General features: G+C 38.7%; 1 protein-coding gene across 1 annotated transcript in view; it reads left to right on the plus strand.

Moving 5' to 3' along the window:
• LOC131683344 (uncharacterized) overlaps nt 1–15,045 on the plus strand; it is a 59,137-nt gene extending 44,092 nt beyond the window's left edge. Inside the window, exon 8 of the mRNA XM_058965225.1 lies at nt 14,331–15,045. Within this exon, the coding sequence (XP_058821208.1) occupies nt 14,331–14,678 (348 nt within the window). The 3' untranslated portion in view covers nt 14,679–15,045. The remainder of the gene's footprint in view (nt 1–14,330) is intronic.
• Nucleotides 15,046–15,753: the final 708 nt, after the last annotated feature.

A 15,753-nucleotide genomic window follows, 5' to 3' on the forward strand; every position in this document is an offset into this window, starting at 1 on the left:
CACGCGTTATTAGTAGAGCTTCCATCCCGGGAATTTATTTCCCGGGAATCCCGGATTTTTGGAATTCCCGGCATTCCCGATTCCCGGGATATAGTGTTTTCTCATTCCCGGGAAAAAAAGATTTTTAAATTATTCCAATAGACTTAGATCCTGCAAATTAAATTCTGTAGGAAATATCTTTACCGGCAAAAATTTGGAGTAAGTAGTGAATGCAGATTGTGTTTTTCCAACTGATTTGCAGACCAATGGACTATATATCTTTAGGCTCACTGATATGTTTTCGTGATTTTTTTAGGTATATAGTCCACGCCATACTCAAAGCACTGCTAAAGAATGTTGATTTTTTCATTCAAAAATGGATTAGTTTGCCGGCCGTTGTACCGAACCATTTCCTTACAGTAGCGTTAGTGATGCGCACGATGAGCCGATTGATCAGATTTTTTAACAGTTCTTTTTATAGTTTATTTTAATAGTTAGATCTTGAATGAAAGGGCTTGCAATCAAATTAGTAAGGGAAATTGCGTTGCTTGCTTAAAAAAATCGATGTGTGTTTGTTTCAAAACTTGGGATGGTTTGTATTGATATCATGCTTAACGCAAACGCTATTTAAAATAAGGAATGTTTGTAGAACGTCTGCAGAAATATTTGGCCGGTTCATCGAATGCATATTTCGTCTTATTTGTTATACCGTAACTGTAATATCTGTAAATTTTTTGTTGCATGAAAAGAAATACATAACGTTGTATCTGTCCAATATCATGCGCATCCAAACTCTTTGAATGTTGCTTTCAAGGATGCAGGCAGGATTTTTGAAAGGATACGATCAAGCAATCCAGATACTTGCCTGCAACAGCGAATCGATGGTAGGCTTCATCCATCGCTGCACAGTTCGTCCATTATCTGCTTGATTTTGATTAACACTTAATTCGAAATGATGCTGAACCTACTGTGACGGGAATGGAACTTATTGACGAGTTATCAAATGATTGAATGATAAGTAGGCCACCAAATCGCCAACATCTGAAAATTGCTTTAGGACAGATATACATGCAATCAAACGGGTTTGAAAACTTTTAAATTTATTCTTTTGTTTTCAAGAGAATCATTCACCTTTTTATTTTTATTCTGTATTCCCGGGATTTCCCGGAAAATCCCGAATCCCGGGAAGCTGAAAACCGTCGGAAAATGGAAGCTCTAGTTATTAGAAGCTTGATACATTGGACTGGACAAACCAGAGGACTTGACGTTACACACTTCGAGACAAACAAGCGCAAAATTTAGTCCTCCTCCCGAGGACCGGTGTTTACTTAGCAGACAGTTGCTAATTCGTCCAATTTGGAAAATTTCGTCTCGCGGGATGGACCGAGATCCCCAAAGCTATAACCCAAGTAGCAATTGCAACTTGTTGAAAGTTTTGAATGTTGCACAACTGCTACACAATATTTTTTATTGTTGGATATATTTGAAAAGAATTTCCACGGGTTTTTAAACTGATTGTGCAACTATGTAACTATAGAGCTGGCCAATAGTGTTAAGTATGCAAACATCAATAACAGTTGTGAAACTAATCAGAAACTTTGCTAACTTGCACAAACAGTCTAACAAGTTGCAAATGGCTCTTTGTTTGCCATTCCACCCTAAAACAGAACTGTCCAACTACCCAGTTCTCGACAAATGGCACAGCTATTGTTTTCATTATTTTGCTGCAATTAAGAACATGTTGCACAACATACAAAGTGCGCTTTTCCCATAACATAGTTGTTACCAAGGGAGTTACAAATACTATAACCCTTAAATGCGCAATGTTGTTTTAAAACAACATTGTGAAAATCATCTCAAAATTATCATAGTGACGTATTAAAACTGCGAGACAATTTTCAGAAAATTTGACAAAAATTGCTTTGCGCCTTTAAGGGATAAAGTAACAAAGCGTGCTACTTGGGAAGCTGCAGTCCTACCAGCCCGCTAAAAAAAACAACGATACTGTATTCGTTCCAATTTAATAATGTGAGTGTTTGCAGCTGAACGTAAACAGAAGCAGCCATATTCCATTACTGAAAGTATCGTTGTTTGATACTGTTCCGACTTGAGAACGGTTGGTATTGTGGAGGGTTGAACCCGCAGTAGAAATCGCTGGGTTTCTCTGAAACTCAACTAGAAACTTCTGGATAGTGGTGGAGATCAATAGCTTCGGAATGGAATTTAATTTTTTTGGTCCTGAAAAGGACCCTTTAGGCGAATCTGGTCGCTAGCTGGCGGCGAAATAAAGATGAAACGCTAATAATACTGCTTTTTCACTTGCTTATATTTCCTTTTGTTGCTGCTGCTCGCGGTTAGAAATTAACTGGTCCTACGCTAGCTACCTGTACTCAATTTATAGTACTGCTGAGTGGCGTATTAGTTCGGTTTGTTCTTATTGTTATTGGTAGTTACACGGTATGCGCATGCGCTGTGACGGATGGATCAAACTCCCCCGGGTTGGAACTACGTTGTAATTTTGTAAAAATTTTATCATGGGCACAGATTTGGCATAACCCGATGATTTTTCTTACGCGGTTGTAACGAGTTAAGATAGTCTCGGCTCCAGGTACGCCAAAAATGCTCACGCATGAGCTGTAGATGTTGCCAACGGTTCAAACGGCTTACCTTTATGTCCTCAAGCGATGGTGAGATAAGTGGTCTGCCTATCAGGAACTGTGCCGGAGTTATTACCTGTGAATCTTCAGGATCGGATGAAATACTGAATAAAGGTCTCGAATTCAGCACAGCTTCAATTTCAGTAAGAATTGTCGCCATTTCCTCGAATGTCAGTCTAGCATTGCCGACGACACGCTTCAGATGAGTTTTAGTTGGTTTTACTGCCGCTTCCCAAAGCACCCCAAACTCTGGAGCGTCTGGAGGAATAAAATGCCATTGAATCTCTCGTTGTGCACAAAATTGATGTACTTGGTCAAGCATTTGTTGATTTTGAAATAGGCGATATAATTGATGCATCTCGTGGTTGGCTCCCTTGAAATTAGTAGCATTGTCAGAATAGAGTTGTTGAATTAAGCCTCTGCGACTGATAAATCTCTTTAATGACGCCAGAAACGCACCAGTGGTCAGGTCAGATACTGCTTCAAGGTGTACAGCTTTCGTGGTCATACACACGTGTACAGTTACATAAGCCTTCACGAGCTTTGGGCGGTATGTTCCTTGCTTTACGCAGAGCGGACCAGCGTAATCCACACCAGTCACGGTGAAAGGAGGATACGGTACGATTCGCGCCTGTGGAAGATTTCCCATGAGCTGAACGGACGCTTCTGTTCTTGTACGGCACCCCTTCACACATTTACGGGTTATCTAACGCACAATGGAACGAGCCTTCAGTGGCCAGTATCGTTGACGGATGGCATTAATAAGTGCTGCTTGACCAGGATGTGCATTGTGCATTGTATTGATGAACATCCTTGTGATAGGGTCCCTGTCTGGTAGAATGATGGGATGTTTCGATGCAAACGGTAGATTTGAGTGGACCAATCGACCCCCGACACGGAGCAGACCGTCCTCGTAGAACGGGCGTAAGTTTCCAATCTTTCTGCAGTGTTTGTTAGCCTGAAGTCGCTCAATTTCGTCAGCTAGTTGTACTTGTTGCACCACCCTGAAGATAGCCAACGTGGACCGATGCAATTCATCGATGGTCAAATGGCGTGACAGTATGCGTTCTGAGGGTTGATGTTTCCGACAGTTGTTAGAAAACCATAAAACGTACGCCATGATACGCTGAATCTTGCGGAAATTATTTTGCTTAGGAAATAATGGAAAAGGTTCGATTCTCATTGCTGGTAGTGCAACTAACATCTTCATCTCTGGAAGCAGTTGTTCCGGGACATCTCCTGGATCCTCCATTTCATAGTTAATAACATTGAGGGAAACTGGGCCGTTCCACCATAATTTGTTGCGTCTTAGTTCCTCAGGAAGCTGTCCTCTCGATACTACATCGGCGGGATTACACTCTGATCGAATATAACACTATTTGTACCCATTAGTAGTTTTCTGGGTCTCAGCGATGCGGTTCCTACGAATACTTGTAGATGATCGTGAGACTTCTTCATCCATGCTAAAACGATTGTACTATCGGACCAAAGCACAACTTCTTGAAATGGCATCTGAATAGCTGGAATCACTTAATCTAGCAGACGCGTCTATAATAGAGCGGCAAACAATTCCTTTCTTGGGATGGTGAGTTCTTGTAGTGGGGCAACCTTAGATTTACTGCTGATGAGTCTTAACTTTGCCGAGCCGTCGGCAAACATGCTGCGCAGGTAGATGCATGCGCCGTACGCTACGGTTGAGGCATCCGCGAAACCATGGATCTCGTATCCAATGGCATCTGAAAACGTAATACATCGTCGCACCTTGATGAGGTTCAACTGCGACAATGCTTCTTGCATAGTAAATCACGCTCGCTGAAACTGCTCCTCCACGATGTCATCCCATCCTGCATTTGTTTTCCAAAGTTGCTGCACCAGAAGCTTTGCCATGACGATGAACGAAGCGAACAAACCGAGGGGATCGAAAAATTTTGCGATTTCAGAGTAGGTTGTTCGTTTTGTTACCCTTTCAATTTGAGCCAATACTGGTCGATGCTGATGGGAATTTAGGAACATATCATGGGTTGGATCCCATAATAGTCCCAAAACCTTGATGGCCTCATTAGCGCCATATTCTTGGAGGGTTAGGTGTTTTTCACGGTCCTCGGGCGGTATGTGTTCTAAAAATTCGACGGAATTCGAACACCATTTATGTATGGGAGAGCAACCTCTGGCAAGCAATTCCTTTAACTGACGTTGATATTCGATGGCTCCTTCGACGGTGTCAGTACCAGACAACATGTCATCCATGTAACAATCCTCTTTAAGAATTCGAGCGGCGATCGGAAATTCATGTGATCCTTCTTCGGCAAGCTGATTTAGGCATCGAGTGGCTTGATACGGGGCGGATGCAGTTCCATGCGTTACCGTATTCAATTCCATAACTCGAAGTGAATGCGTGGGTTGTTCCCTCCAGAAAATTCGTTGGTAGCAAGTGTCCTCAGGAGCCATACGTATTTGGCGATACATTTTGCTTATATCCGCCGAAAATATAATGGTATGCTTCCAGAAACTCAACATGATTGAAAAAGGTCTCGCTGTACAATAGGGCCTACCTTAAGAACACCGTTTAATGAAATTGCGGATGACATAGACTTCGCACTAGCGTCGAAAACTACACGGCACTTGGTACTGGAACTGGATGGATGAATAACAGCGTGGTGTGGCATATAATACTTCGTTGGATTAACTGGATCGTCGACTGCTTTCACTTCGTTACAATGTCCAAGTGCTTCGTGTTCTCGCATAAAATCTATGTACGGCGATCGAAGTGCAGGGCAACGCTGCAACCGCTTTTCCAACATCAAGAATCGCTAATGGCTAATGCACGACAATCATCCAACTGGCTGAAGGAATCCTTAATTGGAAGTCTAACGATAAATCGTCCACTCTGATCTCGTTCATTCGTTGATAAAAAAAATGAGCTTCACATGACTGCTCTTCGGCTGACAACCTTGTAGCACCAGGAACTTCCTCAATCTTCCAGAACTGACGCATCATCTCTTCTACTCTGTCTATTGAAGCCAGGTTTGCATGTTGTTGAATGGCTGGTTCGGTCACGGTAGGCTCGTGGATTACTCCAGCGACCACCCATCCTAGGTAGGTCTCCCTTATTTGCGGCATATTATCAGCGATAATTAAATGGCCAGGCTTTGGCAGGTCGAAAAATAGTTCAGCTCCGACCAACAAATCGATTTTCCTGGCTCATGGAAAGCAGGATCGGCAAGTTTAATATTACTGGGAATATTCAACTTTTTCACATCGAGTTTGGTAGCGGTACTGTAGCGGCATCAGTATCTGAGAAATTTGCCATCAAATCCTGGAAGACTGCCTTAAATTTTGACCAGCTTGCATAGTTTCCTTCAAATGTTGGAATTGGTGCCTTTAGTGGTTGCTGTTGAATCACAATATGCGGTGTGGAGGGTGGCGAAGCTGTTGTATTTTTCATCTGCAAAATAATTTCTTCAATGGTCATGTTCAGATAGTGCATGTCTTCAAATGCATCGTATGCTCGCTCTTGCTCTGGTACGGCTTCATCCGGAACGAGCGCCTTTATCTGGTTGTGAATGTTGCTAAGCTCGGAATATGCTGCAGCAAGCTTGTTCCTCATCACGTTCAATTGAGTCATTCCAACATTATCCTTTTCACTGTACATCGAATGCAACCGCACTAATTTGCGATGAACTTGGCTGCGTTGACGAAAAAGTCCTGTGAGTTCCTTCATTGTGGTAGCATCTACACCATTTTCCCAATGCACAGTGGTCCGAATCCAGAAATTAGGATGACAAAAACATTTGTGACTAAACTACCGGCTCTAGAGATTTCATGTCTTCGGAACAAATAATCTGTGTCAATTGAGGCATCTTTTGAGGTGGGTGACATTAGGGTGGTCCTTATTGTTTGTACGATCTGAAAATTATTTTCGAAATAAGAAGAGATAGAACAATGAAGTGTTCCGCAAAATTGTAGTACAACCTTTTTTAAGCAACTTTGCTGAGGACGTCATATTTGTAACTTTAATGGTTTTAATTTTACAGCTGTTAAAATGTTGTGTGATAGGGTATCCCTAACAAAATCAGTTTTTTCGTTATAACTTTTTAAATATTTTTTTTCCGTCAATAGCGTCTTCACAAAACTTTTAGAACTTATTGAGACGAATATTATTTATATAGACATATTTGAGATAGCTCATTTAGTTCAAAAGTTATGAGCATTTTTAGCAAAAAAAAATACAACCTTTTCAAATGTTGATATCTTAAAATGGAGCAAGTGAAATTGATCTCTTCTTTTTGCATTCGAAAGATCACAATTGATAGTATGTTTTATGAAAAAATCTCAGAGGTCATTTTTGTTTAACTCATTTTATTTTAGTTTGAATATTGAATTTTGAATTCTAATTCACTGTTAATTGAAATAACGACTGGCAAATGATCGCTACCGTGATGGTCAGGTATAACTTTCCATGTGCAATCTAACCAAAGTGATGTCGAGCATAGGGATAGATCTAATGCACTATATAAATATATATACAGCAATTCCATTAAAAAAAGTTATACGATCTCTCAGAATTCTGCAATATTTGGTAGAATCGTTCCTTACCGAAAAATATTAGATGCATATTTTTTATTTCGTCATTAGGGTGTCTCTTTCCACGTTAGACTGGTTAAAAAAATCGTGATTTTTCAAAAGCTGAATTTTTGACAAACATATGATTACGGCTTAACAACCAACTGTCAAAGTTCTTTTTGAAATGAAATTCCGGGCAAACCGTTACTGGCAAAACACAGTTCACAGCAGTCAATGAAAGTGAAAACTTTTCTCTTTTGTTTACTACCAACATCTGTGATTGGTCAGTAACGGTTTGTCCGGAATTTTCTTTCAAAGAGAATTTTGACAGTTGGCTTTTAATCCGTAATCATATGTTGGTCGAGAATTTTTTAAAAATTCGTAACTTTTGAACCGCTGAACCGATTTTGATTGGTTATAGGTCAAATGAAAGGTATTTAAGTTTAGTTTCAAGAAAAATTTATTAACTTTAAAAAATATTGAGTTTTGTACGAACAAAATACGCATTAAATGGTTTTTCTTGATTTTCACTGCGAGGGGCCTTGAATACTCCATACTTTTATATTTTTATTTGAAAGATCATTCAATTCTACACAACATCTCCAAACATATTTTTGGGTCAGATCTACAGATTTCGGAGATATATTTTTTTGAAAATAAAGAATCTATGTATACACCCCACATGCATGGAAACGATGAAACCGCATGGTAGTTCACCATACACCTCCAGCGAGTCACAACAGTTGTGAATAAATAAATATATGATTTATTTACAAGCTGGATGCAACATTTGTTTCACGCCCGTAGCCAGGATTTTGTTTCGGGAGGAACTTAAAAATTATTGCATAAATATATTAATTCTAATGACTTGAGATAGTCACTGGAAACTGAACGTAATTATGAAAAGTTCTTAGTGAAAACAATTCCAAAACTAAGACAATAGACACTAAAAAACTCTAAATCATGATTTTTCAAAAGTTGAATTTTTTAAAAATTCAAGATTTTTGAACCGATGAACCGTTTCTGATTGGTTATAGGGCAAATGAAAGGTTTTTCTTTATTTCGATTATAGAGGTTTTAACCATAATGTCATTCGCCTCTTCGGGTTAGAAAAATCTCTTGTGAAAAATGTGTAAAATAACCCTATGTGCGGGGTCGGGACTCTAACCCAGGTGCGCTGCGTACAAGGCAATTGCCCGTAAGGCAATAAACCTGTCCTAATGACCCTGCCACTTCTAGTTTTCCGATCTGTATACTTTACATCCTTGCTCTCACTTGAGTACTATGGCTCTAATTTTCATAACTTTCCCTAGTCAGTAATCTCTAACTAATTGAATGTCGTTAATAGGTAAAAAAGGAAAAATATGCTTCATTTTCCAGTCCCTTGCTAATTCAATGTCGTTAAAAACATAAAAAAGGAAAATTGACTCACTCTTAGTCGTTAATAAAAAGAAAATTAAGTTAAACTTTTTTGACGGACATGAACCCCTTTGATTAGAGAAAAATCCTCCATTCCTAAGAGAAATAAATCTATTTCACACAAGTTACTTTTCACGCGGTTTTTCATGCGACAAACTTTACGATACGCGGAACTGCAAGTTCGAAAAACGAAAAGGTTTTGTATGCGGATTTCCTACATTAGTTAGCTACACCCCACATGCATTTGTTTGCGTTAGCTTGAAGGTGCCATTTTCTCTTTGTTTTGCTTTTGAATTTCTTAACCCTTTATAAGGCAGTGTCAATTATATTGCTACCTTTTCGTTTCATTCAAAAAGCAGGAATACGAGGTGAGAAGTGTCCCAATCTTATGAAATCTACTTGTTCGGAGGCTGGCAACTCTTCTTATTACTTTTTATTGAGATACAGTGAAAAGTGTCAGATTGGCGGAGTTTTTTGAAAAAAATGCGGCGATTTCCTTTTGATCAATACAATTAGCTCGATTTTGAAAAAAAACTCTAGACCTCATTAGTTGGTGATGCAAATTTGTAAAACACAACTATTTTTAATCCGAAAATTTGGTTTATGAGTGGTAAAAATTGCAAAGAAAAAATTAAAGGGTTGTGTACAGGACACGACCACGGTGACATTAAAAATGTAGCTTTTTTCAAGAGCGTGCAAATGAATTTTATCTATCACACATACCGACTCACGTTCTTGTTCACTCGCCTGTTTTCATATGTTACAATTTGCTATATACCCTCCCCATCAAAACATAATTTATTGAAGGTCTTTTAACGGTAATCTATTAATTAATCAAGTATCTCACTAGGTGATTGGCATTATTTGGCTGATCCATCTAGTAAAAATAGGCTGGTCTGTCCAGAAAATATATTCAAAAGAAAAGTTCCATATTGAGAGCTGTGATGAGGAAGCCCACGCCCGCCAACGGAAATATACAGATTCTCCATGAAATATGAAATTTACTGATAAAAAACATATAACCGAAATATGAAACATGAAAACCAATAGGCTCTTTACCCTACGCAGCTACTAAGCGCCGTAAACATGGATTAACAAGTTACAACGCACACGCATGCATAAAAATAAATATATTTTTTTCAAACGCAACACTCTTAAGCAGCACACACCGTATTGAATTAAATCCAAACCACCCCGCCCACCCACTTTGCAAATCATTCTGTGACACCGTGCTGGTACCCGAAAAATCCGCACACGGCCACCGCTGCCGAAAATGCATAGCGTACACCGCTTATTGTAGTGCCCAGACGCTGCAGCCATGATCTTACCCGTTCGACATAAGAACAAAAACTGATACAAACGGGTACGCGTCACCTCTATTTATAAACTAACCGTATATGGTTTAGTCACTTAGGTGCGAGTGTGTGCAAATGCCAACGTTACCGAAAATCGATAGCGCTTATTGCATCGCCCGGAGACGATGTTGCTCGTATGGGATAAGAGCAACAACTGATTTAAACGGACATGCGTTGCTTCTATTTATGACTTTTCGTGTTTCATTGAGCAACTAAGCTGCCCTCTCTTGACGGCTGTGTCTGAGAAATCTCCCTTACGAATGGTAATTTTCCCGTTTTTCGTGAACTTTTTAATTTTACCAATTTCCAAAAGTCTACTTTTATTGGGGAGATATTAAATTATTACCAATATTTAAGTTAGGTGTTTCTGAATCGGTTGGTGTATGAATGATTAAAATCCATCTAGTAATATCGGAGTTATAAGCGTGCAAACCTCACATAGTTTCGTTACATGGGAGATAGTTTAGATTTTAGAATGACACCTAGCCCCAGATAGTGGAGTAAGACATTTTTAATGTCAAAAATGAAATGAATAAATGAACGTCTGTAATCAGTGGTCTCATTTTTCAACTTATCCTCAGAATCCAGGGGTTATTTACTGTTAATCAGGTAAAAACCAGTAACACACCTTAATTTATTTTTGAATTTCTGATTCAGCTCGATATATCTTTATATTTGCACAAACCTCGTTGGAAAAACATCAAACATTACAAAGATTGACGTTTTCGAACGGGCAGTAGCAGTATATTTTCAAAGTTTTTATTACGAAATAAATGTAAATATATTCTAAACTAAATAAGAGAACCGGACGGCGCCGGTGGTTGAGTGGTAAGCGTGACCGCCACTCATTCCAATTTGCCTGGGTTCAATTCCAGCCGAGGTCGTTGAGATTTTTCTGATGTGAAAAAATCTGTGGTCACGTCTTCCTTCGGAAGGGAAGTGAAGCCGTTGGTTCCCGGTCTATGAGTTTGGTGGATCGATAATCTAGTCCAGTCACCTCTCTGGCGTCGGTAAAGAAGTGATCCAACTTCTATACTCTTACTAACAAAAATATCCTCCTCCTGTGATACTTGTGGAGTGCGCAGTAGTATATACGGCCTCTAGCAAAAAAGCAAGTATCGGACTAATTATGTCTATGTTCGGGTCTGGCCGGCGCCGGTATTGATCAATACTTTAGGATTACCAGGAGTTGCACATTGAAAGATGTTTCGCTATTCCCAAGCATAATTATCTACTTTATTCTCTGTGCAACTTCAGCTAGTCCAGATCGATGACAGAGTAAGCAGCCAGGGGTGGTCGCACAAGCTCAAGCTCTAAACTAAATAAGAGAACCGTGTTTCTATTAACATAATATTCATTAATAGCCCCGAACTCTGGGCCTTATAAAGGGTTAAAACTAAGGGGTTACACATTCAATTATTATGTGATATAATGAAAATAAAGAAATTTTACAGCTAACCTATACATATACTAGGGGGATAATATAATATTCGTAAGATTAGGAGGTGGGGTCATTTTTTGTGTAATAATGCACTTTAGGATTTTTAGAAGGGAGATTATTGGAACAATTAATTAATTACTAAGCTGAACATTTTACAAGCATATTAAACCTAGAAGCTAGGTTCAATTTAAGATTAGGAGGATTAATTGGGGTTATTTTTGACTAGTGGTACTGTTAGGCGTTTCTAAACGAAATTATATATTGATCAACCAAAACTAGTTTTGGGAAGATACTCGAGGGGGGGTGTTATGAAGTCCTACATATGTGTATTTAGATATTAACTTTCAGTTATTAGTTAGCTTAGTTTGGAAGTTGAATCAAATTTTCTCTTCGGATTCAACCAAACAAAATTTAGTAATTTAGATGAACGTATGCTTCTTAGAATCATTGGCAGCTGCAGGATTGTGAACTGAGAGAACTTCTCTTCATACTCCTTGACATTCAAAACAAAACTATCAACCCTATATTTATCATGAAATGTACGTTATTTGCAGTTGTAATAAAAATGTTGATAAAATTCGTTAAACATTTTGCAAGGACATGTATTTAAAGGAATTGAAAAACATATGTATTTTTTTTATTCCTCGGCGTATTGTGCTGGGAGGGGGGAGTAGGGAAATGCTACGCTATTTACAAGGGAAGGTTAGAATCTTGTGACAAAATGCTACGAGGGGAGGGAAGGGTCGAAAATCGCCGAAAAAAGCTACGTCATTTGTGTATGGCCCCAAATACGAACGTTAAATACTCGGGTAAAATTCTGGCAGAAAATTTTGAAACGGGCCGCTATATTGAAACGTTAAAAGTATTCTACTTCAAAAGAAACGAAAAAGGGGAACTTCTCCACCCGAAAATCCAATTGATTGTAGCAACTCATTGGATATTTTATCCGAATGTGAAGCAGAAGAAATTTGTAAATTTCCTCGCATTGTGCGTAATGAAAGTGAGAAGAAACAGAAATCTCCTCCGCCAATACTAGTGATCGCCGACTTCAGAGCCTTGGTTACTGACTGAGCCTTCGACGTTCCTTCCGTACGTGAAAGTTTCTTTTCAAATTTCCCGAAGAGGAGAAAGTTGCAGCGGATGACTTGATTGGCCACAAATGACTTCTCGAGTATCTTACGGAGAATTTGTATAAATGTTATCACAGATGACACACATTTAAGCTAGAACAAAATTTGTTAAAAAAGCCTATGCATTGAAAAACTTTCAAATTGATAAACGTTGGAAAAACGTGTTTCACTATTGCAATCTACGCAACTGTTTTCTACGCGTTTTTGGCAACTGCATTGCGTCGATCACTGCGCCACCTAAAACGTTTGCCAAATGTGTTTCAGAGTCTGATTTACTCGGAATTTCAGTAGCGGGTATTTACACATCGAGCCTAAACGTCTGTTATCTGTGATGTTACCCATATTTTTTTATTTCGATTATAGAGGTTTTAACCTTTAGGTCATTCGCCTCTTCGGGTTAGAAAAATCTCTTATGAAAAATTTCTAACCCTATGTGCGGGACTCGAGCCCAGGTGCGCTGCGTACAAGGCAATCGATTTACCAACTACGCTACGCCCACCCCCTTGTTATTCATATGAATTCAAGACAGACCATTCAAGGCTTTCGAAAAATCGAACATATTGAAATTAATAATTTGAAAGTGTTAGAAAAAGCACGTTTTATGTTCCACATACAAGTAAAGTGGGAACATTATAGATATAGACGACATGGGGGCAGAATTCAAAATCGGACCTAGTGTCGTAGATGCCAGGACTTTGTGTCTTGGATTCCAAATGTATAATCTGCTGTGATAAATCGCACACAAAAAAGGCGCTTGTCTGGTGAAAGAAACCACAAAATAATTAATAACGTTTCAAATGCGCTAATTGTAGCGAAAACCATAAATCAAATTTCTGGGCATGTCCTATTCGAGAAAAAATTATAAATTCTCTTTCAAAGCAACAAAAATAACCAACTAAAAATTTACCTACTTCTACAGGTACACTTCAAGAAAACAAGTTTAAATGTGTTGATTTGCTTCAAAATAGAATTACAACTTCTCTACCTATACAAGGTAGAGTACTTTAGTTAGAGTGTGGCCATGAGGAAGAAGAAGACACATGACGTATCCAAACGAGCATGAAATTTAACATATGCACTATAGAAATACGTCAAATATCATGCTCGTTTGGATACGTCATGTGTCTTCTTCTTCCTCATGGCCCGACTCTAACTAGAGTGCTCTAATACAAGGATCTTCTATCTCCGTCACACCAACCTACAATGGTGTGTCATCTTTTGCTTCAGTGGCAGTTAACACGGCTAAAAGAACGACCACACTTCCAATTTCGTTCTCATACAACGCTTCCTTTGCTCCAACCGATCTGGGTAGCATCACGGAAGAAAAATTGAATATATTACAGCACTCAATGTTAATCCATAAACTGCACTGACGACTGCAATATTATTTGACAACTCTGTAATGAATAACTGGTTTTAGTTATTAGTTATAAGATAATAGGTTTCAAAGGCAATAAAATGATAATAATTGCCATATCAAATGTAATGCATGAAACGACTGCTGTATTATGATGCTATACTATGATCGTTTGTGATTCAAATAAAGGTATAATAAATATACTGTACAGCTTGCATATGATGAACTATGAGTTGTACAGAGAACCAACATCCATGTATTATACGAATAATAATGTTATAATACTTGTACAAACATTTAAACAAATACCCTTGTCTTATTGTTTTCTCTTACACCTATAGAATCTCATAGAACATGGATAGTACATAGGGCCGTAATACAATGACACAACAATACTGTTTTAATTACATTGCAATTAAATTTTCACAGGTAGTTACAACGGAATGTTTCACATGCATTGAAATGCTCGATAAACGGCCGTGGACGTACCAACCGGATCTGTTCGGTGTGGCTGGAACAACACATGTAATGCTGTTCGGTAGGTACATGGAGGTTCAGAAAGATATTATTCACTGGAACATCAAGGCACGAATGCCTCGCTATTTCCGAAAGAATGTATGGGACAACTACTTTACCACGTTGTTAAACATCCGCGACTGTAACGAAATGCCTAACTTGCAGGCACTGCGAAGTATGTTTCTGGCTGAAATTGAAGAGAACGATAGATATATTCGAGACAAGTTAAGCGAGTTTAATCAGGCGCTATTATCGGCATAACGCAAAGGGAAAAAAATTGTAGAGACAATGCACTAGATAAGCATGTTGTGAGTATATATTTCTCGAGCACGATAACTATGCGATCATTAATGAGACTATTTTGGTGAATATTTTTTATTGAACTAAAAAATACTGAAAACGATTAGTTAATATATTTTGATGATAATCGCTATGTTCTGGTAGACAGACTGTGCCATTTGATGAACCGGCTGATTTGATACTTGGATAAATTTCGGTAATAAAACTTGCGGTATCTGGGGTGACAATACAAGCTTGTATGAAAAAGTCGATTCGAAATGGTTCCATAATGTCGCCCATGTTTTTGGAGTTTTTTGGATGCAGATTTAATAAAATGTTTAGTGGTCAACCATTGTTTTCTTTGCGAAAAGCGTTTCCGTGTACGAGAGTGAATGAACCACAGTAGGGATTATTCTGACGACCACTTTTGGTGAGGTGAGACAAATCACAGGTGACTAAGGTGATAGGAAATTTTCGAGTCACCTCACTTAAGGTTGGACAGAGAATGCGCAAAATTCGCAAACGAAAAAAGCAGTTTTTTCTGCACCGTATGTCAGATCTTCATAAAAATGAATCAGCGTATGTAGAATGTTGTTACAGTACTGCTGATTGATTTTTATGAAGATCTGACATACGGTGTGGAAAAAAACTGCTTTTTTCGTTTGCGAATTTTACCCTTTCTCTGTCCAACCTTAAAGTGAGAGACAAATGACAAATGTTGACACAGAGACTAATAAGATGGCTTTTGGCATAAGATAAACAGGGCGTCTGACGTGAGGCGGTCAATAATATGTAGTAGGGTAATTTGGGGAGAGATGCCGCACATTTCTAAAAATCGATCCTGCACCAAGGTAAGCCATTCAATATTCGATCAAATCATTTTTATCAATAGCGACAAGGGGCCGTACACTAATTACGTAAGGTTTTTTTTAGAACTTTTCAAGCCGCTCCTCTTGTTGGCAACAATCAACAAAATTCCATAACTAATTTAACAATCATATTCTGTCGCTGCAAAACACTTCAATTTGACGTCCTGAGGCCTTTCCATGATGTACAA

Source organism: Topomyia yanbarensis, chromosome 2 (genome assembly GCF_030247195.1).
Source record: "Topomyia yanbarensis strain Yona2022 chromosome 2, ASM3024719v1, whole genome shotgun sequence".
Taxonomy (NCBI): Eukaryota; Metazoa; Arthropoda; class Insecta; order Diptera; family Culicidae; genus Topomyia; species Topomyia yanbarensis.